Below are 25470 nucleotides of genomic sequence, written 5' to 3' on the forward strand. Positions count from 1 at the left end.
GTGACTCTTGATCTTGGGGTTGTAGGTTCGAGTCCCATGTTGTGGGTAGAGATTACTAAAAAAAAAAAAAAGAAAAGAAAAGAAAATCTTAAAAAAAAAAAAAACCCCACCAAAGCACAGAGTTTTCAATCTCCTTACCACGGTGAGGGTCATTCGGTCTATCTCATGCTTGTCTTTGGTTTTGTGTTGTCTGAAAGGGCTGTGCCTGTGGAAATGAACGGCATCCTGTGACAATGGGGTATCAGGTCACTTTGTGCAGTGTCCCTGGCTCATATCTGAGTACTCTACTGTATCCTGTTACTGTTCATCCAAAACTAGAGAAATACAACAGCCGTACACATTTACCGTGTCCAGAGAAAGGCTGGTCTAGGGGTACGTTAGTGTCTCAAGGGGGGGGTGCTTATGCTCACTTGAACTGTCTGATCCTCACGTCAGTGAAATCATGGTACTAAAATATGCTTCAGCAAATATATTCCTAGTGGTATTTTAAAATATCCTTAAAAAGAAAACAATCAGCCAGCCGGTAGTCATGAAAATGAAGGCCATTTATATAACATTTGTCATGTTAGTGTTTCAGATAATGACTTTCATACAATTTTATCTTTTTTTTTTTTTTTTTAGAAAAATGGATATTAGTTTCTTAAACAACCCAAAGAACATACCGAAACACAAAACAACTGCAACCGAAACACAACCAAGATGAACACGCCTCCCCCACTGGTAACTAGGCGATACCTTCCTTTGATGATAACAGACATAAATGAACCCTGTGTCCTCGGGGCCCTCCAGTTCTGAGAGCTGCTTTCTCCTGTTTTACTTAAGGAGAGCCCCAAACGTAGGAGTCAGCAGACCTGGGTTCAAGGTTGTGACAGGGGTGTTTACTGGCTGCAGGCCAGTCACGGAAACCGTCAGTCTCGATTTCTTCATCTGTCGATGGGCACAAGGCCCCCTACTTCACAGAAATGACGAAGGGAACAGACAGACACCAGGTATGCTGGTCATGGCCAAGACCACAGCGGTGTACAGGTATGTGATACAGCAATCATTCGAGAAATTAATAAGCAAATTATTCCTACTCTTAACCCTGTTGTTAAAACCCTGGAGAAGCTGGCTTTTAAAGGAAATCTTATTAAAAGAGACTAGTAAACATGCCAATTACAAAATCCTGGTCTTATTTAATTTGAAAATTAAAGAAGGGATATATGTACATGACTAAGTTTCCTTACAGCAAGACGTGCCTAAAAAATGGTGAATCCTATAGTTTAATTTCTAAGGCGTATATAACATCATCACAGGCAAGATACTCTATAAAGTGGGTTGGAGAACTGAGCACATAAATGAATGTGATTCAGAAAAGAGAACTCATCTTTGCACTACTTACTGCTCCCACTCTGACCATCCTACTGAATTAGTGAAGGGATGTACTGAATCATCTCTTGGAAGGGATTATTACATTTCAGAGCCTTGATTATCTTAAATATTTTAATGTTCATTTTGTACAAGAGAGGGCACTCTAATGCTTTATTTTCCTTCTTGCCATGCAATGAAATAGAGTAATTTCCGTATCTTGAAAGCAGTAATTTGAAAAATAAACTCTAAAACAAGTTCACGTGAATGAGTGCCAAGCAAACATGCACTAATCTTTTTTTTTTTTTTTTTTTATTGGTTACTTATAATGTTTTTTTTTTTTTTAATTTTTTTATTGTTATGTTAATCCCCATACATTACATCATTAGTTTTAGATATAGTGTTCCATGATTCATTGTTTGTGCATAACACCCAGTGCTCCATGCAGAACGTGCCCTCCTCAATACCCATCACCAGGCTAACCCATCCTCCCAACCCCCTCCCCTCTAGAACCCTCAGTTTGTTTTTCAGAGTCCATCGTCTCTCATGGTTCTTCTCCCCCTCCAATTTCCCCCCCTTCATTCTTCCCCTCCTGCTACATTCTTCTTCTTCTTTTTTTCTTTCTTAACATATATTGCATTATCTGTACCTCTGAAACAAATAATGCAATATATGTTAAGAAAGAAAAAAAGAAGAAGAAGAATGCATTAATCTTTAAACTAGATTTTGACTGGAAATGTTCTGTTCACCCTAATTGTTTCTTAAAAAGAAAAATGTACAATGATTGCATTTAAAAAGCAAATCGGATAGAACAACAAATGGTATGTTTGCTGATTTATAAGATATTATCATTTTAAAAACCATTCCTTGTATCATCCTCAGATGCAAAAGACGCGGAGATATTCACATGTTCGTGGTTCGAGAGAAAAAGGATGAAAGTTTATGAAATCTTATAAAACTTCAGTCTCTGCCGACCCGGCCGTCTCCGCCCCACGCGGTCCCCGAACGCACACCAAGGGGTTGTGCGCACATCTCCCGGCGCGGGGACGAGCCCTGCTGGTTTGGCTCCTGTGCGCGGTGCCGCGGGACCCCGCTCCTGCTCTCGACCCCCGCGGACCTGCCGCGACTGCCGCCGGAAGGAAAGCGCTGTGCCCTGACCCTTGCAGCGGAGGACCGCTGTGTTCTGACAGAAGCGCTCTGTGCTAAATGTAAAGTCTTTCATGAGACCGGAGGGAGGCTCGCAAGGGCGAGTGGAGTTGGAGCCGGGGGGTGCCAAAAACATTTCCAGCACATGAACCCTGTCACTACCAAGCCCGCTGTATATACACGGCTATTCCGCGGCCGACTCCGTTAGGCAACAGTCGGAAACGCTTTTCAGCGATTCGGCTCTGGGCCGCGCCGCGGACAAAGTCTGCGCTTTCAAGTTCGACATCTTGATGCACATCTGTTTCCAATGCAGTCTTGATTATTCTTTGTGAACAAAACCAAAGATTCCGTTTCTATTTTGGAAACTGTTAAAGAGACCCTCCGACAGTAATAATCTCCGCTCGGAGGGAGGCACGTGGTGCTCCCGGACCGTGTGTGGCTGCCGCTGCGCCCCGGTGCGGCCGCTTTAAATAGGACACAGTTTGGGGCCTGCCCACAGCTTGCGGGGCGGCTGACTTCTCCCAGCAGCGCGCGCGGCTCTCGGGCGCCTCTCCCGCGGCTCTCCCAGCAGCGCGCGCGCGGCTCTCGGGCGGCTCTCCCGCGGCTCTCCCAGCAGCGCGCGCGCGGCTCTCCGGCGGCTCTCGGGCGGCTCTCGGGCGGCTCTCCCAGCAGCGCGCGCGCGGCTCTCGGGCGGCTCTCGGGCTGCTCTCCGGCGGCTCTCGGGCTGCTCTCCGGCGGCCTTCCGGCGGCTCTCCGGCTCGTGGCGGGGCGCCGCGGGAACACAGTTCACATGTGCGGCGGGCAGATGCGGCTTTCGCACAGACCGGGAGGGCGCACTGTACATTTCCCCCGAACGGGGGAGGAAATCGTTCAAGATGTGAGAAGTGATGGGAAAACACACACGCGTGCGCGCGCGCACGTGGCAGATCACGTTCACAGCGGAACGATGAGTTCAAGAGACTACGTTTATAAGTAAGAGTGATTCAAAACTCTTACGTCAAAATTTAATTTTCGAATACCAAAAGGATGACATGTTACATCAAATATGAGTTTTGAACCTAAGCCAACAGCTGCCAAAATATTTATAAGCATTCCTTTTTCCCCCTACAGGAACAAACTCAGTAACCTCGGGCAGAGCTCAGCGGTCCCCAGACCACCAGCCAGGCTCTCTCCCTGCATCTGACACCTTCGGGGACCGACCATCAGAGGGGACGAGGTTAGGATCAAAGCTACTGTCACATCAATTCTTTTCCTTGACAAAGATCTGAAATCTAGATTGAGGATCAGGACAGCAATCCCACACAGGCGCAACAGGAAACCTTCAATACCCGGCCCATCCCTGTGAGTCCAGGGAGGCAGAACGCAATCTCAAGCCTGGACAGCTTGTGCTGCTCACACCCAGACTCCTTTCCTTCGTGCCTCCGCGGTGTTCTTCTACAGTGGCAAGGCAAAGTGAGGGTGCATGAGGGCTGCGGACAAGGGTTTCAGCAGAGGCCGGGGGACACACTGGTCCGTGGAAGAAGCATTCAACTGAAGAAAAGAGAAGCGAAAAAGACCTGCTGGTGACCCCCTGTTCAAGCGCCGCACTACGCCTCTGTGGGAAGGAAGGAAGAGACATGCTCTGCCTGGGCACTGCTGACCTTTTGCTCAGGACAATGTTTTGTTGGGGGCAGCAGGGCCCGTCCTGTGCATTGTAAGATGTTCAGCAGCATCCTTCGCCTTCACCTAACAGATGTCAGAAGTAGCCCTTTCCAAAGCTGTGACAACAAAAAAGACTCCAGGCATTGCTAAGCAGCACCCCTTAGCTTCCTAGCTTCCATATCTGAGCACCCATTGGAAAAAACCAGCAACCACCGATCAGTATAGCAACATCATTTGGCCACTTGCCTCCTTCCTGGTCCCAGGCCCGTAGGTCCTGGCCTTTTGCCTGGGTCCCCACACCTGTCCCCCATCTCCCTCCATCCAGTGCCACATGCATGCTGCTATGACCACCTTCTTCTGACGAACACCCAGCCATGTCTCTCCTTTGCATAAAAGCCTCCAGTCTCTGGAGCCCCCACCCCCCGCATGGCGTCCTAGGCGTTCCCTTCTTGACCCCACCTCCTCGACCTTCTCCCCTGGCACACCCTCCTTGCCCAGGTCACCACTGGGGAAAGGCAAGCTGTCCTATATTTTCTGCTCCCCGCAGGAAAACATGTTCACTTTGCTCCAGTCTGGGAATCGCCAACCCTTTCCAGGCCCCCTTCACAGAGCATCCCCTGCATGGAGTCTGCCCTGCTCTCCCAGGTCAGCCCTGGGACCCATTTCTTTGCTCCCCAGGATACTGCAGTCCACCTTGCTCATGTGTGTGGACATCTCTACTTTCCTGTGAGCTCCTTAAGGACTGGATATGGCTTCCCCCCCGCCCCCCGCCTCTCTTTCTTCCTCTCCCCAGAGCATGAAGCACAGTCTCCTGCATATTGTAGGTACTCAATAAATGCTTACCAAGTTTACTCTAAATCACTTAAGTCAAAAAACATCTCCCTGCCCTTTGGTTTCCATGCTCTCTCCTTTCCTGTGAATGGCTTCTGGACAAGCAAGGCAGAGAATGGCATAAAATCATAAATCTTAGTGTGAAAGGTTCATTTAGTCCCATCTATTACACACTGGAAGGTTTCTTTGCACGCCAGCTCAACAGATGGTCCCTAGACAGTGACAGGGACCTTCCTACCTGTGATGCACAACACTCCTTCAAATGCTTGAGTGGGCATTGTTGTGTCGAGCTGACATCTTTCCCCTCCTTAAAACGCCTGCTCTTGGGAGCGGTGCAGCATGAATATAACCCCTTCGGGAAGACGGATCCTTGGCCAGCAGGGAGTTAATCATTAGGGTTCCCCTAAGCCTTCTTGTACCCAGCTCTTCCAACCTTTCCATAAGAGCCATGGTTTCTAGATCTTTCCCCATTTTCCTCTTGTCCCATTCATCCCATCCTCAGGAACACCCTCTGGATGTCTTCCTGTCGGCCAAGACTCCTCTTGATGGGAGCCGCAGTGAACACAGCGTTTCCCCCGAGCCCACTCGAGGACCCATGAGGAATGAATCCCTCCCAATTCAGTACTCTGAACCGGACCTGTGGCCAGATATGGCTGGATTCACTTTATTAACCACAAAAAAATCACACTGCTGGCATATCGTTAATTACATTTTCAGATCTTTCAAAAACAGTGTCATGCCAGATCATCCCCAATCTATATGCGTGGACATTATTATAAACAGACTAGTATCAAATGAAACAAAGACATGAACCAAGCCCTAAATACCCGGCTTGGCAGGTTTCCCTGTGACATTTTACTACTGATTTTTCAATCTTGACTTGATGTAGTCAACGGTTTCACTGTTGCATGGAATTTTACTGTCTCAAAGTTCCGGGGGTGTGGATTCTGTACCTCCCACCCCATCTCCGGTGGGGGCCCAGACAAAGACCCAATGCGTGTCTCCGCGTGCTCACCTCGCATAGAGAGACTCCACCGGGTGGTTTGTGTGGGAAGTGGTTTTCTCTGGCCTGTCTTGCAGAAACTCTCTAATTAGGTCAGCGAGTCTGATGATGTGAATTAGGGCCATCCAGGCTCCACACATACAGTAATTCAATTAAGGACCAACAGGACCTGGCTCTCTGGGCAGTAATACAATTTTGGTTCCCCAGTGAAAACGGTGAGCGGAAAACTAGATTACCAGAGTCCTGGGGAAGCAGCAAGAGTGCTGGGACCCTAATCTGGGGGAAACATGGAGTCCAGCCCCTTTGTCGAGCGTGCTAATTATGGTAAGAGGATGTGGCGGTGCTCAACGAGGCTTCCCAGTGGAAATGTGAAAAGCTCAGCAAATGACCAGACCTGTCGTGTTCACAGCAGAAATAGGAGAAGGAGGGTCTTGACCAGGAAATGTTAACATAAGGTGCTTTTTGTGTCCTTGTGGATGAGGATGACCAAAACCATATTTTCAAAACTTAAGATTTCCATTCCGGTTGGCTGAAAATTCTTAAAAATTAATGGAAAAATGTTAACATGATCATTGTGCTCAATACGGGACATATTTTTGACAGTGCTTTCATTCCCTACTCCTTCCGCTCTATTTCACCATCTTTGGTGGTTGAGAACTAACACCAATTAATTAAAAACACAAAATTACGCAGTTTCATTTTTGTGTTTCATGAAAAGCAAATTAACTTCAGCACGCTTCTGAATACATGCACGCTTTTAAAATCGGTTCACTTTGGGTCTTGGTCCTTTCTTGTAACCCTCAAAATGCTTAACGTTGGCAAGACAATCATGAGTAACTGATTCCTAACGAAAAAGATTATCCTACCTTCTTCAATTATCCACATTTTAAAATAACTCTCAGGCCCCAAATAAGGCTTATCCCTGGGACCACTTCAAAGCAGTCTTCTTTTAGGCTTAAATGTGTTGACATTCCTACAAGGTACGGAACAAAAATACGAAAACTGTAAGCTTTTGCCTAAAAGTTTATGGGAGCAAAGCTCTCGCTTTTATAAGGCGGAACGAGCCCTGGTCATCATCTAGGTTAGCACTGTGTGATCTCAAATGGTGTGAGAGCCTAACAATGTCTAACTGGTCTGGGTTCTGATCCGAGGACATACCACGGCGACGGTAACAGAAGGATGCATTTCACTCACCCCCGCAGAAGCTTGAAAAGCATGCAACCCAGGGAGAACCAGTCGGCACTGCTGTCATACGCTGTCCCCTTCTGCAGCACCTCGGGGGCCATGTACCCATGGGTGCCACTAGGGAGAAGAAAGTGCACACACAGTTATCAGAACACGCCCACCTTACAAAATGGTAACAGCTCAGCCAAGAGGGTCAGATGTCCTTTGTGGAACGGCAGCAACTATAAACACGGGGGAGGGGACAATGGGGGCTCCACACAACATGATGCATGGAACAAAACAACCTCTCCTGTCTGAATTAGTATAAGAATGAATATAAATAAATTACAGTAGGAGATAAATATGAAAACATGCAAGCTCCAGTCTCGGAGGGGAAATCTGAACCACGTCAGTCTTTCTGCACTACAGCTATGAAGAGGTCTCCTGCCTGTTCCAGAGCTCTTGTGAGGACGTACAAAGGGTGGGCGTGAGGCTGGGGGAGGGGAAGATGAGCAGGCACCTACAGGTCGTGCCATGGACCCTCAAGGGATGGGGACATCCCTCCTGTGTGGCGCCACCTCTGTGCTAAGTCCTTAGCACATGCTAAGGGTGGGGGCTACTAACATAGTCAGCGACAGACCCCAAGGGGATGGGGAAGAAGAGGGGGCCCAAGCCGACAGGTACAAAAGATGGAGAGATCCCATGTCCAGTTTTGAGGGCTGCCGACAGACCAAAGGACCCCGCTAAGCACATGTGAGGATGGTTTTCAGGAAGTTGAGAAAAAGATTTGGGAGGACAACCATTTTATCTTGAATTGCACTATTCTGCAACTCTGAATCCCCTCCTGTTGTACCATTCCCCACCCCTCCCTCAGGATTTGAGCGCGCACTGTTCCTTCTAGAAGAGCGAGAGGAGGCTCGTGGGGGGCTTTCAAAGACGCAGCCCGAAAGCGTTCCTGCAAAAGCTATGCCCTCCAACCTGTCCACCCTGGCTGATCTTCCTTGACAAGGTAGGTGCTAAGACAATACCTCTATCGCACGGGGTTTCCACGCAGATTCCACATACGTAAGGGGTTTAGAAGGGTGATGGCACAGAAGAACAACTTGATCCACGTCAGGGGTGTTCATCTCTAGTCTTATTTTATTAGAGTCACGTTTAAGTTATGCTCACTCATAATCATTCCCGATCCAGGATCAGGACTGGGCTCTAAAGCGTTCTCGCTTTGGAAGATGGCTCTCAAGCAGCGAAAATGGGCGCTGGTCCATCATGGCAGGCCCAGCACTTGGATGAGCTACACTGTCCGGAATCTGAAGTCTGACCGTGTCAGGCCAGCCAGCCACGCTGTGAGGGCACGGGAGGGTTCTAGGAGGGGCATCCGAACCAGTCTCGGGGAAGGGTTCATTTCAGTGCTGCCCAGAAAGACCTTGGTGGTGACCTGCAAGCCTATGATTCCCAGGATCAAAACCCACTTCTGGGATGGGAAAATACTACAAGGATAAACACAGGGGGCTAAGCTGACACTGGACACAATCAGAGCTGGATCCCGGACCCCCTGCCACGTGGCTTTCTGATTCTGCCTGTATGGCAGCGACTGCTGCTTCCCCACATTTCCCACTGAAGATCCGAACTACTCTGAACCCTGAAAGAACGCCTGGAGGTTCTGAGACACTGTGGCATGAGACACAGCCTTGCTGTCTTAGAGAAAATAAGCTGGAACTCCAATCTGGCACTGGTAATCTATTCAATCCTGAAAGCCTTTCTCTGCTTTCTCAGGACTACCGCATAGTTAACTTTCAGTTTACAGTAATTTGCGAGTCATTAAATGGACCCACTCAGTTTAAGCCCAAATCGGGAACCTCAACCACAACACTTCCTGTAGACAGACCAGCTAGGTGAAGTCCAAGGATCACACCTACAGCTTTGAAAAGACTTGGGAAACCACGTCCAGGGCGAAATTCTGGCCAAAAGCCCTCATCGAGTCCAAAGTGGACCATTTCCTAGCCTCGGGGAGTTCACCCGTGTAGGGTAAGGAGTCCAAGCTCTGGACTCAGACAGAACTGGACTTTAATTCTAGCCCCACCATGTGCCAAGTCTGTGACCCTATTCAAGTTACTCGATGTCTCCGGACTTCAGTGTCCACACCAGAACGTAGATTATTCCACCCGTAACCTCCGGCGCTTCTGTGAAGATAAGAGCTTATTCAAAGCAGCCGGCCCCACATGCCAGGACAGTGGATGTCCAGCCGGTGACGCGGTGAGCACTGCGGCTGCTGGCACCACCACGACCCACACCCCAGCCCCTCCCTACACGGCCAGTTCCGGGGGGTCCCTGCGGCACTGCCCCCGCCACCAATGGTACCTAAAAGCTTGCTGCATTCATCAGTGGACTTGACCCTCACAACACTCAGATGAAATAAATACCACGGGCATCTCTTTAGAGAGAGGAAAAAAGGAGGCACAACTTGGAAGCGGATTCAAATCCAGATCTGCTGCCTCGAAAGCCTTTGTTCGTGGCCAGGAGATGATGTACTTTTAAAATAGTGTCCTCACTATCATCATGCAAGCATGGAAACCAACCTTCCCGATCCTACCCCCTTCTACAGCTGCTGTTGGAATCCGAGAACAGCTTACCGCTCAGAGCTGACAGGTGAATTACAGTAAGAAGTGGGTGCAGCTCTGTAAGGAAATCAATAACCCCATCACTGGAATTAATTCCTTTGCAAGATTAACTCTTCTGAGCTCTTGGATTCGCCTTCCGAGGTGGCTACACTAAATTGATGAAATTAGCATACCAAATAGCTACTGCATTAAAAATTCAAACAGCCCTCTTAAAAATGCCTGATGAACTTGCTGAGAGAAGCTTATGCAACCACAGGTTCTGGCCTAATAATTGTAAAGTGCTGGCAAAATGCTAATGCCATTATCTCTGGACCCCAGATTCTGCAGGAAGGGAGAAATCTGTTTACAGAATCGGTGCTCTCCACCACACACGTTTGCTCCGGGCTTTAAAAGGTGACTCTGACTTAACGTAGCCCCTCATCAGGTATTGCAATGCAGAACCACTTGACCTCTACACCCACAGAAAGAAGGGTCTGGGGTTGATCTTCTGCATGGATGCGTGAGGTGAGACCCCTGGGAGATGAATGTTAACTCAAGAGGGACAATAAAATGTAATTTTAAAGGATTTCAGTGCTCAGAGTGATATATTTACCAAAAAAAAAAAAAAAAAAAAAAGAATAAAGCAACACTCGTCTGTTCTACCACCAAATGCACACATGTCCATGCCCTCCACCCGGATAAACTGATGCCAAAGGAACAGAAATGAAAAGCAGTGTGTGTTCCCTTCTGCTTCTGCAGAGGCCCGGGACCTGTCCGTCCCTGGACAGGGGTGAGCAGAGGGGTCAGGTGCTGGCTGAGGGCTGTGGGGCAGGGGGTTCCCTCCACATGGTCTGTTGGAGGACTGATGTAGTTAATTCTCAAGTCTAACATGGCCTGCTAGCGGATGATTTGTGTTTTTAATTAAAAAAAAAAAAGATTCCTAATTTCGCTTCAGGGAAATAAAAAGCCATTTTGAAAACGAAGGAGAAAGTAGATGGAGACGCTTGAGCTCTGGGCCTCCCTTGGAGAGCTGCATGCAGATGCCCCTGCACCTTCCTGGGCACACGGGCTTCCCTTTCTCCTTGGGACAATTGCAGGGATTTAGTCCTGCCTACTTTGTAGACGAGAAGACGGAGGGGCAAGCAGGTGAACAGACTGACGAGGGTCGCACAGCCGGCATGGGCTCAGGTCTGCTGCAGAGGCCCCTCTCTCCGCCAGATACCCAGGCCCCGGCGGTCACGCTGCGGGCCCATCTACGCTCCCCGAAGACAGAGGAGGCACACCCAGCTTAGCTCCGCTCCCATAACCAGGGCTATGGGGCCTGCCCCCGACCCAGCGTTATCACATATGGACAATCCCCTCTGGCAAGAAAAAGCTGGGGGAACAAGCGAGCAGACTGGGGTCTGAGCCAATCCATGCGTCGCTGGAGAGGAACAACAGTGAACGGTGAACAGAGCTGACGGCACTACTCACACACTCGCGTGGGGCTTCTTTTTGGAAAAGTCACAGGCGAGACCGAGATCGGATATCCTGACGTGTCCGTGCTCATCCAGGAGGATATTTGCGGGCTGAAGAGAAAGACAAGATGATCTTCAGGAGTTCCCAAATTGTCATAAGCTTTGAGAATCTCTACAACCACAGGAACGTGATACCCTATCATTTTATCTGAACACGAATTCCACACTATCACATCCAAGTTGGGTATGATGCTAAAAGTCACACTTTTCATGTTTAAATCCCACAGGAAAGTGGCAATGACAGACACAAAGGAGTCTACTCATGAGATAAAGAGACACAAGGCAGGGAGCTTGCAGGGCTGATGACCACGGTTCATCAGAGTTAAAAAGTACTTCCCGCTCCCCACCCCCCGAATAGCGAACAGCGGCCCAGCCAGAGCCGCGTACCTCTCCACAAAGGGAGCGAGTCCACCAGCTTCTTGGCTTCTGCGAACCACAAAGGCCTCAGGGGATGAGCCCACGAGGCACAGGACAGAAAGGAATCTCACGAGAATGTACCACCATGGACCTAAGAAATCAACACACTCCACAGTGCCGCACCAATCCCGATGAACGGCATTTCTGCTTCTGAGGACAGAATCAGAACCCAGGACCTCACTGAATGACCCAGGATGACTGTGACCACAACTCTGATGAAATGTATCTACTGAGATTAGATTTAGCCGGCATAATCATGGAACACAAAGCTCCTCTCCCTAATATATATTGAATTACAGTCATCTTAATATTTTCCTGCTGGGGATCAACTATTGTTTTGCTTGAAATAAAAATAAATGGCATGCTATTATAAAACTGAAGCATGAATAATCATGAGTGACTAGAATTCAGTTTGAATAGAAATTAAAAAATACCACTGCCTACTGAATAGCTTAGAAAACAAAACAAAAAAAATACAGCATGAAGATGATTACAGACCGGTTACAGATCTAAATTAAAATGTATTACAATAGTGCCTCATGGGCCTTCAGCATGTAGTTTATTCTTCTGCAAAACTCACAGGAGGAAACGAAATGTCATGCACCAACCAGTGTCTAATTATTTCTAATTCAATGAAAATACATTTTTTTCTTCTTCATGCTCAGATGAAAACTAAGGAGATAATTTCGTAACCTTGCAGAAAGCTTTAAATTTTACAAAGTGTTTTGTGACAAAGTAAGAAGCTCAAAAATAAAATATAATATTTTAGATTCTTGAAAGGCAACCTTAAAAAGCGAAGACAGCTAATCAAAACACAGCAGCTCCTGAGAGAAAGGAGCGTAATCTGCACATTTCAGTCGGTTACACTGGATTCATTTGAGAAAGAATCTGAAAGAGAAGGCAAACACCTCCCCCCGGAATGTATTTACCGTTGGGAAACTGTCTCTCCTATCATTTTTCTCCTCGTTATTATGTGCACATTACTGTATTTGCATGATCATTTCTACAATTTGTCAAGGTCCCTTTTATCTCTATCCCTGTCTTCTCGCGATGAGTGTCACCACGGAGGTACCGAGCAAACTCCTAGCTCCCTTATGAATGCAGAACCCAGGACCGAGCACCATGGCCTGGAAGGGAGAAACTTGGAATAGACTCACTGCATTTTCTTCCAAATCCAGAGAGAATAAGAATGAAGAAGCCCAGACACAGCCGTCTGGGGCTCTGCAGTTCAGGCACCTAGAAATCTGTTAGTGATTTTGAAGACAGTCCTAAAACAATGTGAAACTCTCCGAGTGGCCTTCAAGGAAGTTCTGCAGGTTGATTGGCCCTGCCTCCGATGAGCTAGGACTCGGCCGTTCTGCATCTTGGTTCACCCGTGTATAAATCCAGGAAGACACACATTCTCTGCTTTTCATCTTTGTACATCACCAGTTCTAACACAGAGCCATGGCCAAACCAGTTGCTTAGTGAACATTAAGTGCATTACAATTAACTGTCACATCAGCAACGCCAAGAAACTCCTACCTTGCTTTTCATTAATTCATTGCAATTTTTGAGTTGGTGTGTGTGCTGTGCCAGGCAGGGGAACACACACTGAGCTGGCAGTGACAACTAGGAAGGAAAGGAGTGCCTGGCACAGAGTTAAGAGTCTGGACAGAGAGACATCACACAGATGTGACCTCACCGGGGCTGAGGGGAGGGAAATGGCATGTCCTATGAAAGACAAGGGACCGTCTGGAGACCCTGGACCACAATACCTACTGCACAGGTCCCGGAAACAGAGTGCCTTACCTTCAGATCTCTGTAAACCACAAACCGATTGTGCATGTGTTCCAGCCCCAGGATGATTTCAGTGGCGTAAAACCGCATCTCCTTCTCAGAAAACACCCCGTGTTGTGAAAGGTGATAGTGCAAATCGCCCCCTGGAACCAGAGACGCAGAGGTTAATACAAAGTGTGTCAGTTCACAGGAAACAAAAATCGTTGCCATCCTAAATAGGACACAGTTGAAAAGAGGCAAACTTTGCTTCTGCTTTGTCTGTGTATCTGTCTTTGACTTCTGTAGTTTGCCAAAACACTTTCAGAAGTATAGAGGAATCTCAAACATTAGAAGACTTTCATGCCGGGATGGCCGGGACAATATACAACACAGTCATCACTCTCAGACTGGGAGTCCAGCTCCCAGATGCACCTTCACAGGGTGGGGGTGTGGGGCAGCTAGGTTATCTGCTTTGAGTATTTACATCCTATCTAGTAACTGGACCAACCATGTAATGATCCAGCAGATGGCTTAGCAACTGGCTCCATGGACAATAAAGAAAGAAGCACACAGAGAAACAAAATGATCATACTGATAGATATTTGGGAAAGCAGATACAGTAAAAATTTAACTGGTGAAATCCAGGGAGGTGGGTATTTGGGTGTTCCCAGGAAAATTCTTTCCGTCTTTGCCCCATGTTTGCAACTTTTCATAATAAAATGTTGGAAAAAGGCAATCATCATATGAGCTCAAGTTACAGAGACAGAGAATGTCACCAACAGGGTAAGGGAATGTTCTTATAAACTGTAAAGGAATAGCCTCTACTGATCTGGAGAAGTCAATGTGTGGCCAGCTTTATGGCCCCTGATTTTGCTTACGTCTCTCCCCTTTCACTCACACGTGTTCCTGCATAACCACTGGCGGATCAAGATGTAAAAGATTTCCGGCATCCCAGAGGCTGCCCCGTGCCCTTCCCTGTCAGTGCCTCAGCGCCCGCCCCTGGTTAGGCCAAGGGGACTCCATTCTGACCTCTCACCATCCCTTAGCTTTGCCTGTTCTGAGAGTCATGTACATGGAATGACACAGGAGACATGCTATGGTGTCTGGCTTCTTTGCCCATTATTATGTCTGGAAAATTCCTCCATGTTGTTGAACAGATCTGGTTTTAAGTCAAACCCTCAAAACATAACAGAACTTCAAATGAACTTCCAAAAAAAAGGTAATTCATTTGCTATACTGTATGCATTTCATTTCAAGCTCTTAACTTGGAATATATACCGTGTCACTCTCTAGTATTAGAAAACTATTTTTCCAGCTAGAACTTTCTTGGCATTTGCAGCGTCATCATTCATAGCTTAAAAGATCAATGGCTGGCTGGTCTGGGCTGAGGGTACAGAAGATTCGGCCCGAAGCCATGCTGGCCCACAGCCAGTCCTTCAAAGTTGTTTTCCGAATACACTTCTATCTTTGGCCTACGTTCTTATGAGGGATTTCATTCCTAAAAGTTGAGGGTCAGGAAACAAGCTAATTAAAGATCTAGGCCAGCTGCATTCCAGAAAATGCAGTTTCATTCTGCGTATTTTATGAAAATCTTTTCCAGAAAATGCAATTTCCTGGTGAGAGTCTAGGAGGGCCAGAGGGGAATGGTGGTCAACATTTTAAAATGAATTCTAAGGGAAACTTGAAGAGTAAGGTTTCCTTAAACTTCAGCGGGAACCCAATTATCCAAAAGACCCAACCGCCAGGGTGCCTAGATCGGTGTCATGTCCCGGCGAAGTCTTTCCCTGCGTTCAGACTTCCTGCGTGTCGCTCACCGTTCATCAGATCCAAGATGAAGCAGAGTTTATCTGGAGTATGGAAGGCATAGGTCATACAGACAATGAAAGGACAGTCCTAGAGAGAAAAAGCAAGAGTTTGTAAGAAAAACAAAAGCTATCCCGGGAAGCACGTGTTACCTGCTACCAAACAATATCCACAGCTTTTCTCATCCACATGGCTGCCCTGTGCGTTGAGCACAGACCCCTCCGTGGTAGCCTTAATGGTCCCAGCAAAACAGATCTGATAACATGACAAAATGCATAGAGACAGAGCATTACTAAGTGGAACAGATGAATTCAAAGGTCTCATCTCTCTCAGATTCATTCATGACCCTTTTATCTGCATCTTCTTCAAAGGACCCAGATTCTACAGAAAAATATTGCTGCCTTGCTAGTCTTTTTGTTGGTCAACATTTTTGTGCTGGCTAGTCAAATATCCATTTCAATCTCGGATTCTGACGTTGGAATAACCATATCACATATATCACAATATAGGGAGGAAATAACCTATATTATTGTCTTGAAACACTGGGCGAGCATAGAAGGGAATTCAACTAGCTTTTCAAAGTGGAAAAATATACCAAGGTCAGGGACTGAATAACTCAACTATAAAGATGTCAGTTTTCCCCAAAGTAATCTAGAGATTCCATGCAATTTTAATTAAAATGAAAATCAACAAGCTGATTCCAAAATGTATATGAAAATATACACAGCTAGGAAAAGTAGAGACATTCTAGAAGAAAAACAAACCTGGAAAAGTTACATCACCAGATATCAAGACTTACTATAAAGCAACAGTAAATCAGACAGTGTGGTAGTAGCCCAAGGACGGACAAACTGACCAACAAAACAAAAGAGAGAATCCTGAAATAGACTCAAGCATTAACAGTCAATTGATTTGTGATAGACTGACAAAACAGGGTGGGAAGAAAGGATGGCCTTCCCAATCACCGGCACTGGAGCAACTGGGTATTTGCACAAAGGAAGTGAACATCTACCCCTACCTCACACCACACATTAAAGTCAACTCCAGGCAGACAAAGATTTAAACGGAAAACAATGAAGCTTCTAGAGGAAAACAAAGGAGAATATCTTCATGACCTTAGGGTAATTAAAGATTTCTTAGGCCACAAAAAAGCACTAGCAGTAAAAATATTGCTAAACTGGACTACAATAAAATTAAGAACTTCTGTTCTTTAGAAGATACTATTAAGAGAGCAAAAAGGCAAGTCACAGAAAAGGAGAAGATATCTGCAATTCATACACACATAAAGGACTCACATTTAGAATATACAAAGAACTCTGGTAAATCGATAAAGAAGAAGGCAAACAACCAACAGAATAATGGCAAAAAAAAAAAAAAAGGCAGCAGTAGTAATAACAACAGTAATTAATTAATTTTAACAATGGGCACTTCCCATAAAAGAGTATCGAATAGCTCACGAGCCTCTGAACAGATGCTGGACCACAGTGGTCCCCAAGGAAATGTATTATTGCAATGTGTTATCGCTAAAACCCACGAGAATGGCTAAAATTAAAGAGACTGACAATACCAAGTGGTTGGAAAGATAGGGTGGAAATGGATCTCCCATATATGGCTTCTGGGAGCACACAATGGTACAAGTGCTCTCGAAAACTGGTGCTATCTGCCAAAGCTGAGCACCGTCTGCAAACCCTATGACCCAGCATTTCCACTCCCGGGTATACACCTCACAGCAACCTGGACTTCTGTGCACCAAAGAGAACGGCGTGAGACTCTTCCTCGCAGCACTATTCACAATAGCCCGAACTGGGAAGTGATCCGTCAATGTTAGAATGGATGTATGAACTGTGGGATATTCGTGCAGCAGAATACTAGACAGCCACGGTCAGCAAGCTTTTTTGCAAGGGGCTAGACAGTAACTGTTCTCACTTTTACAGGCTCCATGTGGTCTTTGCTCCATATTCTTTGTTTATTTTCTATACAATCCCTAAAGAACGTAAAAACCATCCCTGATTCACGGGCTGTACAGAAACAGGCTACAAGGCAGATGTGGTTCACGGGCCTCGCACAGCTTGCAGGCCTCCACTGGTTAGCTGCAGGACGCCCTACTGCTCTGGGCAATGACTCAGATGGATCTCGGATGCAACACTGAGCGACAGAGGCCCAGACGCAGAAGAGCACATTCAGACAAAACCCAGACACGGGCAAAGCTAAATTCCGGTGTTGGAAATCCGGGCAGTGGTTAGCCTGGGCGAGGGGTGGGTGACCGGAAGGGGCACAAGACTTCTGGAATACAGGTCACTTTCTGTCCCTTGACCTGAGTGCCGGACGCGGGCGTGTGTTCCCTTGGGAAACTTCATCAGTGCTAAGCCAAATTTATGACTAGGTCTTTACATACAGTGTATACTAGCCACTCACCTGATTCAAATAAAAACTGGCAAAAAAACAAAACAAAACAAAACAACTATATCCACTTTTTTAACAGAAACAAAAAATTATTAAATTCCACAGAAAATATTCAAGTTTCAACAGAATAATCCATACACTGAATTTGCATTGTCCAAACCTCTGTTTTCAGGGCAGACCAATAAATCTGAGTTAATACCTTTCTATACCAAAGAATCAAGAACTTGAATTCAATTTCCATATATCTTCCAGAGGAAATAACTCCAGAATGAATTACAAATTTCATTTTGTGATCACCTAGTTTTTGCCTTAAAACGCTATTGAGGTGGTATTAGTGACTACTGACTTCAAGTCCAATTTTGCTTTAAATAGGCAAAATAAAACTGCTTTCCTTTTTCTGTTAAAAGCCATGTTGCAAAAAAAAAAAAAAAAAAGCCATGTGGCCTTCCTGGGGCCCTCCTGGAACTACATAGGGAACCACCTTTCTAATAGCCTGCTGAAGATGGCTCATTCTGCTCCTTCCTTAGTGGGGTTCCCCATACACTCTGGTTCCTGATCTGAAGAGCAATTCAGATGTCACACAGAGAGGCTGGTGGACCCAGAACTTAGGGTCTTTCCCAGCTAGAGACAGCAACTGCACTCGCTCCACCAAGGAGACAAGTGGACCCTGCTAAGGGGTATTTCTGAACACGATGGGATAGGATCCTTCTAATGGTAGCCCTGAGAAAGTAGCAAAAGGGGCAAAAGGTTCACTTAGATCTTATGTTATTAAGATGGAACACGAACTGCCAATTTAGAATCACAGGCTGAGTAGGAAGGGCCTTTAAAAAAAAAAAAAAAATCACCTGGTCCAACTTGTTTTATTTTTAAGACAAGGAAACTAAGGCCCTAAAAAGGGGAAATGACTTGCCTGAGGTCATAAAGAAATTTGGTAGCCAGCCAAGATCTCACCCCCAAGTCTCCTGACCTTGTCCAGGGTTCTATGGTATGCTGCTTACAAAGGCAGGGTTTCTGAAGCAATGTAAAAGGAAAGCTCAGTTAAAGGGGTATGATTCAGTTGTCTCCATGCTGACCGCAGTCCCTCACCTCTCTCAGGTGCTGGGCAGAAACCACACCGGGTCTCATGTGAAGCTTGAGACACAAAGAACCAAATACAGACCAATACAACAAAACAGGCAGCAATTTAATTACGGTGCAGGTAGAGTTCCCAACATAATCATGGTTAAGATGTTTTGCCTTGATTACCAATTAAAGGCAGTAAGAACTAGTGGATCTTTTGGAGGCAGACCCTCAGTGAGGACCTCCTACAGGTACTTAGCAAAGTAGCCTGTATTCTGTAGGGACCCTGTGAAACTCTAATAAAATACACCATGAAGTACTTAAGAATTCTCCACCCTGCAGTCAGAGGAAGGCTTATGAGATCTTCCCACTTCGAACACTTTGTCTCCAACTGCTGTTAAGATTTTTTTTTTTTTTAAATCCTCAGAACTGGCCTGGAAAGCTCGACGGTCTGGTCTGGTCCCTGTCAGTCTCTCTCCCCTCTCCAGCTTCATCTTGTGCGACTCACGCATCACTTCAGACCCCGGCTCTGCTGACCTTCCCTGAAGTCCTCAAACCCTCCTGAAGTGCTCAGGACCCAGATACATGCTGGCACCTCCGGTGACTTCCGAGGAGTATCCGTTGTCACCCCCCCCCACCCCCCCGGTAACTGCCTCCTGGGCACTGGGTACCTGTCTCACGGCTCTTGCCACACATCCTAATTATCTATGCATTTCAAGATCGGGTGAACAAATGTCACCTTCTCTCATTCTGTGCGGCTCTAAAAGAGCAAGGCCCAGAGTCACGTTTTGGGACCCCCAGCCTGTAGCGGAATGCCTGGCACGATCTAGGCACTCCAATATAGTTCAGGAATGAATGAGTGAGACTTCAAGGACATGACGGGACTGTTTCATGAGGGTGCTAAGTGCTCTTTCCCAGCTACGGACATACTTATCCTGGTTCTGAAACTTGAAGATTTCCCTTTTTACTATTCTAGAATTACAGAATCCAACCAGGAACAGTACTTCCTACTGCCTCTTTGAAAGGTCGGGGGAAGGAACACTCAATCTGAGACTGGAAGGAAAAAGAAAAAATTTCCAGTAAAAAGAAAACTATAATGAGTGACTTCAGTTCAGTTTCATGCCAACACCCTGGGAAACCACACTATACAGGTTAATCTGAAGTTTAACCTAGTGATGCCAAGAAAGATCATTAAAAAACCATAAAAAGTGGCCTTTGATTAGCAAAAGACAGAAAAAAAAGAAAGAAAGAAAGAAGAAAGAAAGAAAGAAAGAAAGAAAAAAATGAAATTCCAAACAGCTTTATTACAACTCTTTTGGTTAAATTATGTATTATTTTTTTAAAGCTTTTATTTTTAAGTAAGCTCTATACCAATGTGGGGCTCGAACTTACAACACGAGATCAAGAATTACATGCTCTCTGACTCAGCCAGCCACCCCTTGGTCAAATTATGTATTGATAAGTAAAACACAAAACAAAACAAGAAAACCTCAAAATTCCCAAAAAACAAAAACAAAAACAAAAGCCAGGTTCGATATTTGAATAAAAAATATAAACAATTCTTTAAAGTTAGCTCAAAGTAGTAGACCAAATTAATCCCAGTTTTTTATTTATTCCCTTCAAGGGTAAGACTGGGGAGGAACCATACCTCTACTTAACTATATTCCCCTTCACCTGGAAAAAATCAATATAAAAATGCGCCATGAAAATTTCATGTATAGTTTCCAACACCAAAAATTTCTTTTTCCATAGGCTTTCTTGAGAATAAATATCCAAGGTGTTGGAGATAACTCATTAAAAATTAATATTTTAATTATCACTTAAAATCTGGAACAAGTGTACATCCATGTTTGAAATTTAAGACGACATTCCCAAAAGAACCCAGAAACCAGTGCCGTTTGAACCAACTCCAGTACAGTGTGCAAGCTGCTCAGTCTCCACTCCAACTAGCTGAAAACATGGTCGTGCACACAGGATAGCTCTTATCTGAAATGCTTAATGTCCATATGTTGGGAGGCAGCAGCACACAGATAGAAATTATTTATAGCTAAGGCATTTTCACTTATTACGGTTGAGCTAAATTACGATACTCTTCTACTTCAGTAGCAGATAACCTTTCTGAAACTGCTTAAAACTAATGCTAGAATAATATAAACCACAATACAATAAATACAGGCATAAACAAAAAAAACATGGAGCCTATCAGGTGATAGTAAGAAAGGAACAACAGGGGACGGCTGGGTGGCGCAGTTGGTTGGGCATCTGACTCTCGATTGGGGCTCAGGTCATGACCTCAGGGTCATGGGATCGAACCCTGTGTCGGGCTCTGCGCTCAGCAGGGAGTTTGCCTGAGATTCTCTCTCCCTCTGCCCCTCCCCCGTGCGCGTGTGCGCATTCTCTCTCTCTCAAAGAAATTAAAATCTTTAAAAAAAAAAAGGAACACTAGCCAGGGAGTCTACAGACTCTGGACAAGGAAATTAACCTCTCTGGGTCTCAGGTTCCTTGCTTCCTAGTTGAAAGGGATTCTCTGATTCACCATTAAAATCTGATTCCTTCATCCTTTGGGTGAGGTTGGCCCTATTTAGAACCCAGCTAGGATATTTGGAGGCCACGCCCTCCCCAATAGATCTCACTGCACACAAACCCTCTTGGCTCAGTGTTTAACCCTAAATTCACATGTGAGGTACTCAGCAGGATTCTGGCCACTCCACCGTCATTTCCTGCCTTCCCTTCGAGACCTCGAGTCCCTGACCTCCTCTGGCAGGCCTGCTGGTGCACACGGGCATGGCCAGGTTGGACACAGAGTTTTTCTGGGTGTCTTTATAGACATCTGTTCAAATAAATAAAAGCCAAGGCTTTGCTCGTGGGTCATACCATTCACTGCAAAAGAAGCCAGAATGGGACACTATTCTGCAAGAAGACACAGGGTAAAAGTTTTTGGCACATGCTGAGCTAAAAATGCTACCTGACAAACAAATACAATATCCAACAGGTGGAAACATGGTCTTGGAAATGGAAATGAGCAAAATCCACAGCAGGTAAAAAAGCAGCAAGATAGATAACGATAAAGCCACCCTCTAGAGACTGGGGACAGACCCCAATCCAGTTCAGGCCTGAGTAACCCGCAATGCTTCCTCTCTCTGTTTATTTACAGAGGACAAGAGCTGCTTTCCTCGTGCTCTTTCTTCTCTGGGTTAGTCCTCCATCATGCAGTCAGTTCTTAACTAGACTCAACTGATGTCGTTGTTGTTGCCATGATTACTTCCTGCCCTCTCTGCAAGCATATTCTGCCAAGAAGGAAGCCATAAACAGCCACTAAAGGGAGAAGCCGTGGGTGTGCATGATGATGGTCGCTAACACTTCTCTAACTCCCAAATTAAACAGAGATAATATGAGAATTACACACTATTTATATTAACTTAGTGCTGCTCTTCCCTGCTATAAATTCTAACCCACCCAAGAACTGGCTAGCTGCATAATTTGCTGGAAAAGAATGCCTGTATTTTAAATAAATTGTCCTGATATATAAAACCAACCAACCAACGAATACAGAAACAAGCAGTGCTCAAAACGGAATACTTACCCCTGTACTCACAAGAGACAACATAATCCTCTCATTTAAGGCTAATGTTTCTCCTTGTTTCATCTTGATCCTCTTCTTATCCAAGCATTTCATTGCATACCTAGAAACATAAATGTTATTGAAAAAACTCTACTGAAAATATATCTAGGCTGCTTTAAACGATACACGTCGTATGGGGGAAAGTTTCTAAAGATTTGGGAAGTGTCTAAAAGAAGCAAAATGGTACCCAAGTGTCATGCAAAAAAAAAAAAAAATTTTTTTTTTTAATTTTGCATGTATTAAGAAAAAACTTCAAGGCCCCCTGCAGGAGGCGAAGCATACCTCCCCACTCCTTAGGTAAGGGCTGCACACGGTGAGCTCCTTCCTAAGAGAACAGCACGGAGGAGCAGGACAGGGATGTTACGGTGGAGGAGCCGGACGAACACTACAAGCAAGTGGTCAAGATCAGCATCAACAGTGATGAGTCATGTTAATGACGGGCATCCCTGATATGATGTGATGAGAATGGGGTTTTCTCTGGGGTCTTGCTTCCAAAAGCCCACAGCCCCAGGATAACCGTGAGGAAAGTGCGCCTAAACTGGATGTCTAATAGAATGTCTATTCTACGGTATCCCTGATTGGGACTCCTCAAGGCTATCCAGGCCATCAAAAACAAGGAAAGTCTGCGAAACTGTCACAGTCTAAAGGAGCCTCAGGAGACATGATGACTTAAATGTAACATGGGATCTGGGAACAGAAAAAGCCATTGGGTAAAAACTAAGGAAATCCAAATAAAGTAGAGATTTTAGTTAATAATAACATATTGATACTAGTCATTTGTTGTGACAAATGTAAGACAGGGAGACTGGTGTAGGCCAGGGGAGCTCCCCTGTGCTATCTCTACCTCCTATCTAAACCTAAAACTATTCTAAAATAAAAAGGTTTCTTTAAAAAAAAATCCAGCAATAATTAAGATATTTCTATCATTACATGAACAGAAGTTCCAATCCAATAAGAGCATAAAGTAGAGGGATATAAATAAATTCAGTGAAATAAATTTTGCACGTATCGTTGCTGCCCAGTACTACCATGTGTGTGTTGTGGGGGTGCAGGGATATGTGTATAATATTTAGCATTTAGAAATTGTGATTTAGCAGTGGTCAAGATTTTGCAAGAGGGCAGAGTGCAAGACTCTAAAACACTGACAACCAACAAAATGAAAAGGGAAGGCATGTGCTCAAAAGGGCACATCCTAAAATGTGACTTTATTGATTTGTTTTTAATTTTTTTTTTTTTTAAGTCATCTCCACACCCAATGTGAGGCTCGAACTCAAGGCCCCGAGATCAAGAGTCCCACGCTCTACCGACGGGGCCAGCCAGGCTCCCCTGATTTGTATTTAATCTTGGTATTTAAGTTATCATATTTCAAATAATAAAAAGAATCAGTAAGACTTTTATATGAAAGTTAGTGAAGATTAGAAAGAGCTGACAACTTAAGCTTTTTGAAAACCTGTAACAAACTCCTATTAAGGAAACACAGACATGTTAGCTGGCATTCTCTACAATCACAGGTGAAGAAAGCAGGACAATTTTTCAGCAGAAAGCTAAAAGGAAATTTTTACAAGGGCTTCAGGGGCTTTAGAATTCTATGTGCATGATTATAAATCCCCACTGATGGACGACTTTATAAGGCCCAGGTACACAATATGGATGGTTGTCTGGCTGTGACGGGACCCAGAAAATCCATTTGTTTCTAACTGATCATAACTTACAATGTGAGGACTTAGAACAAAACAGAGATGGATGTTCAAATTTGCTCATTTTATCTACTGTTCCAGGAATTCTTTTTTTTTTTTTTTAATTTTATTTATTTATTTGACAGAGACACAGCGAGAGAGGGAACACAAGCAGGGGGAGTGCAAGAGGGAGAAGCAGGCTTCCTACAGAGCAGGGAGCCCGATGTAGGGCTCGATCCCAGGACCCTAGGACCATGACCTGAGCCGAGGGCAGACGCTTAACGACTGAGCCACCCAGGCGCCCCTCCAGGAATTCTTTATAACAAATCCACCAGTGGAGACATTAATTTACTTAATTACGGGATCGCGTATTGAGTATATATGAAGTGATGTATTCTTTAAATATTTAATTTTCATGATGAATTTCAAAATGTTTCATCTACTTCTATCGCTACCCCCTACCACGATGGCATCCGGTAAAATGTTTAAATTGTAGACCAGAGAAGCCGGCACACACGGGCCTGGAGCCCCTGGGTTGAGCAAGTTGGCTTCCACTGGCTTCTGAGGTAGGTGGCAGTTTGAGGATGGGCTCCGGGGCCAGTGCACATGTAACTGGCAGCCTGGGGACTGGAAGGACACACTCCCGGATCCACAAGGACTGAGCCTGGCCACTTTCTAGCTGCGGGACTCTCGGTAAGTGTGTACCTTTAATCTAGAAAGTAGAAGACAGTTTTCCACACACTGAGAATCATGTAAAATAATAAATGTAATGAAGAGACGCGTTGATGTTATTGATTTCTACATCTACGTCATGTGGCAGATGAGCAGATCCCCTAAATACGTGGACAAGCCGCAGGGATGAAGGATAAAGAACAGTCGGTGAAATGAAGTAAGTGACAAGTACATCACTTAGGATCAGAGCCCACCGTGGCACTACGGTGGGACGAGGGACCTGGGCACACTGTTCACTAATACTGACTATGGAAGAGGCAGTGGTCTGCATGCCTTAAAGTGTATCCAATTCTCACGACGAGGAAGTATTTTCCCGACCCTTCAGACCAGGATGCCGAGGCTGGACGGAGGCACAAACTTCGTGCAAGTCAGCTATGACCCGGCCATGGGCCGCCCAGACCCGCACTCTGGATCGCCAGGCCATCCTGTCTCAGCAGGGCACCAGACTTCACACGCCCGAGTGCCACACACTGGGTTCACCCCGCACAGGGCCCCACAGCAGGAAGAAGACCAGCGGGCACACATCAGTGAAGGTAACCTTCAGCCCCCACATAATAAAAATCATGCCCATGACAGGACCTGTCTGAAAAGTAGGAGGGTGACTTGGTAAGGCCTTCGGTGCCCAGTCACAGGGAGGACCCGAGCGGAGGCTGAGTGCACAGTGCTCGCTAGACAGTGCTGGGGAGGCAGGAGAGGCAGGCGCTGAAGTCGGTGACCCCAATCACTCCTTCTTACATCTACAGTGACGTTATCA

General features: G+C 45.6%; 1 protein-coding gene across 6 annotated transcripts in view; it reads right to left on the reverse strand.

The window, feature by feature from the left end:
• GRK3 (G protein-coupled receptor kinase 3) overlaps nucleotides 1-25470 on the reverse strand; it is a 124462-nt gene that overhangs the window by 21138 nt on the left and 77854 nt on the right. For 5 of the 6 annotated variants that reach the window (XR_013443478.1, XM_078060837.1, XM_078060840.1 and 2 more), the window contains 6 exons: nucleotides 22270-22369; nucleotides 15377-15479; nucleotides 13455-13585; nucleotides 11203-11297; nucleotides 7163-7270; nucleotides 139-205 (listed from right to left, as the gene is read on the reverse strand). Coding sequence is in view for 5 of the 6 variants with exons in the window: in XM_078060837.1 (XP_077916963.1) it covers nucleotides 139-205; nucleotides 7163-7270; nucleotides 11203-11297; nucleotides 13455-13585; nucleotides 15377-15479; nucleotides 22270-22369 (604 nt within the window). In the remaining variant the exon portion in view is untranslated. Of the gene's footprint in view, nucleotides 1-138; nucleotides 206-7162; nucleotides 7271-11202; nucleotides 11298-13454; nucleotides 13586-15235; nucleotides 15315-15376; nucleotides 15480-22269; nucleotides 22370-25470 lie in introns of all 6 variants that reach the window. The other variant, XM_036105195.2, reaches the window with a different exon arrangement.

This window comes from Halichoerus grypus, chromosome 13 (genome assembly GCF_964656455.1).
Source record: "Halichoerus grypus chromosome 13, mHalGry1.hap1.1, whole genome shotgun sequence".
Taxonomy (NCBI): domain Eukaryota; kingdom Metazoa; phylum Chordata; class Mammalia; order Carnivora; family Phocidae; genus Halichoerus; species Halichoerus grypus.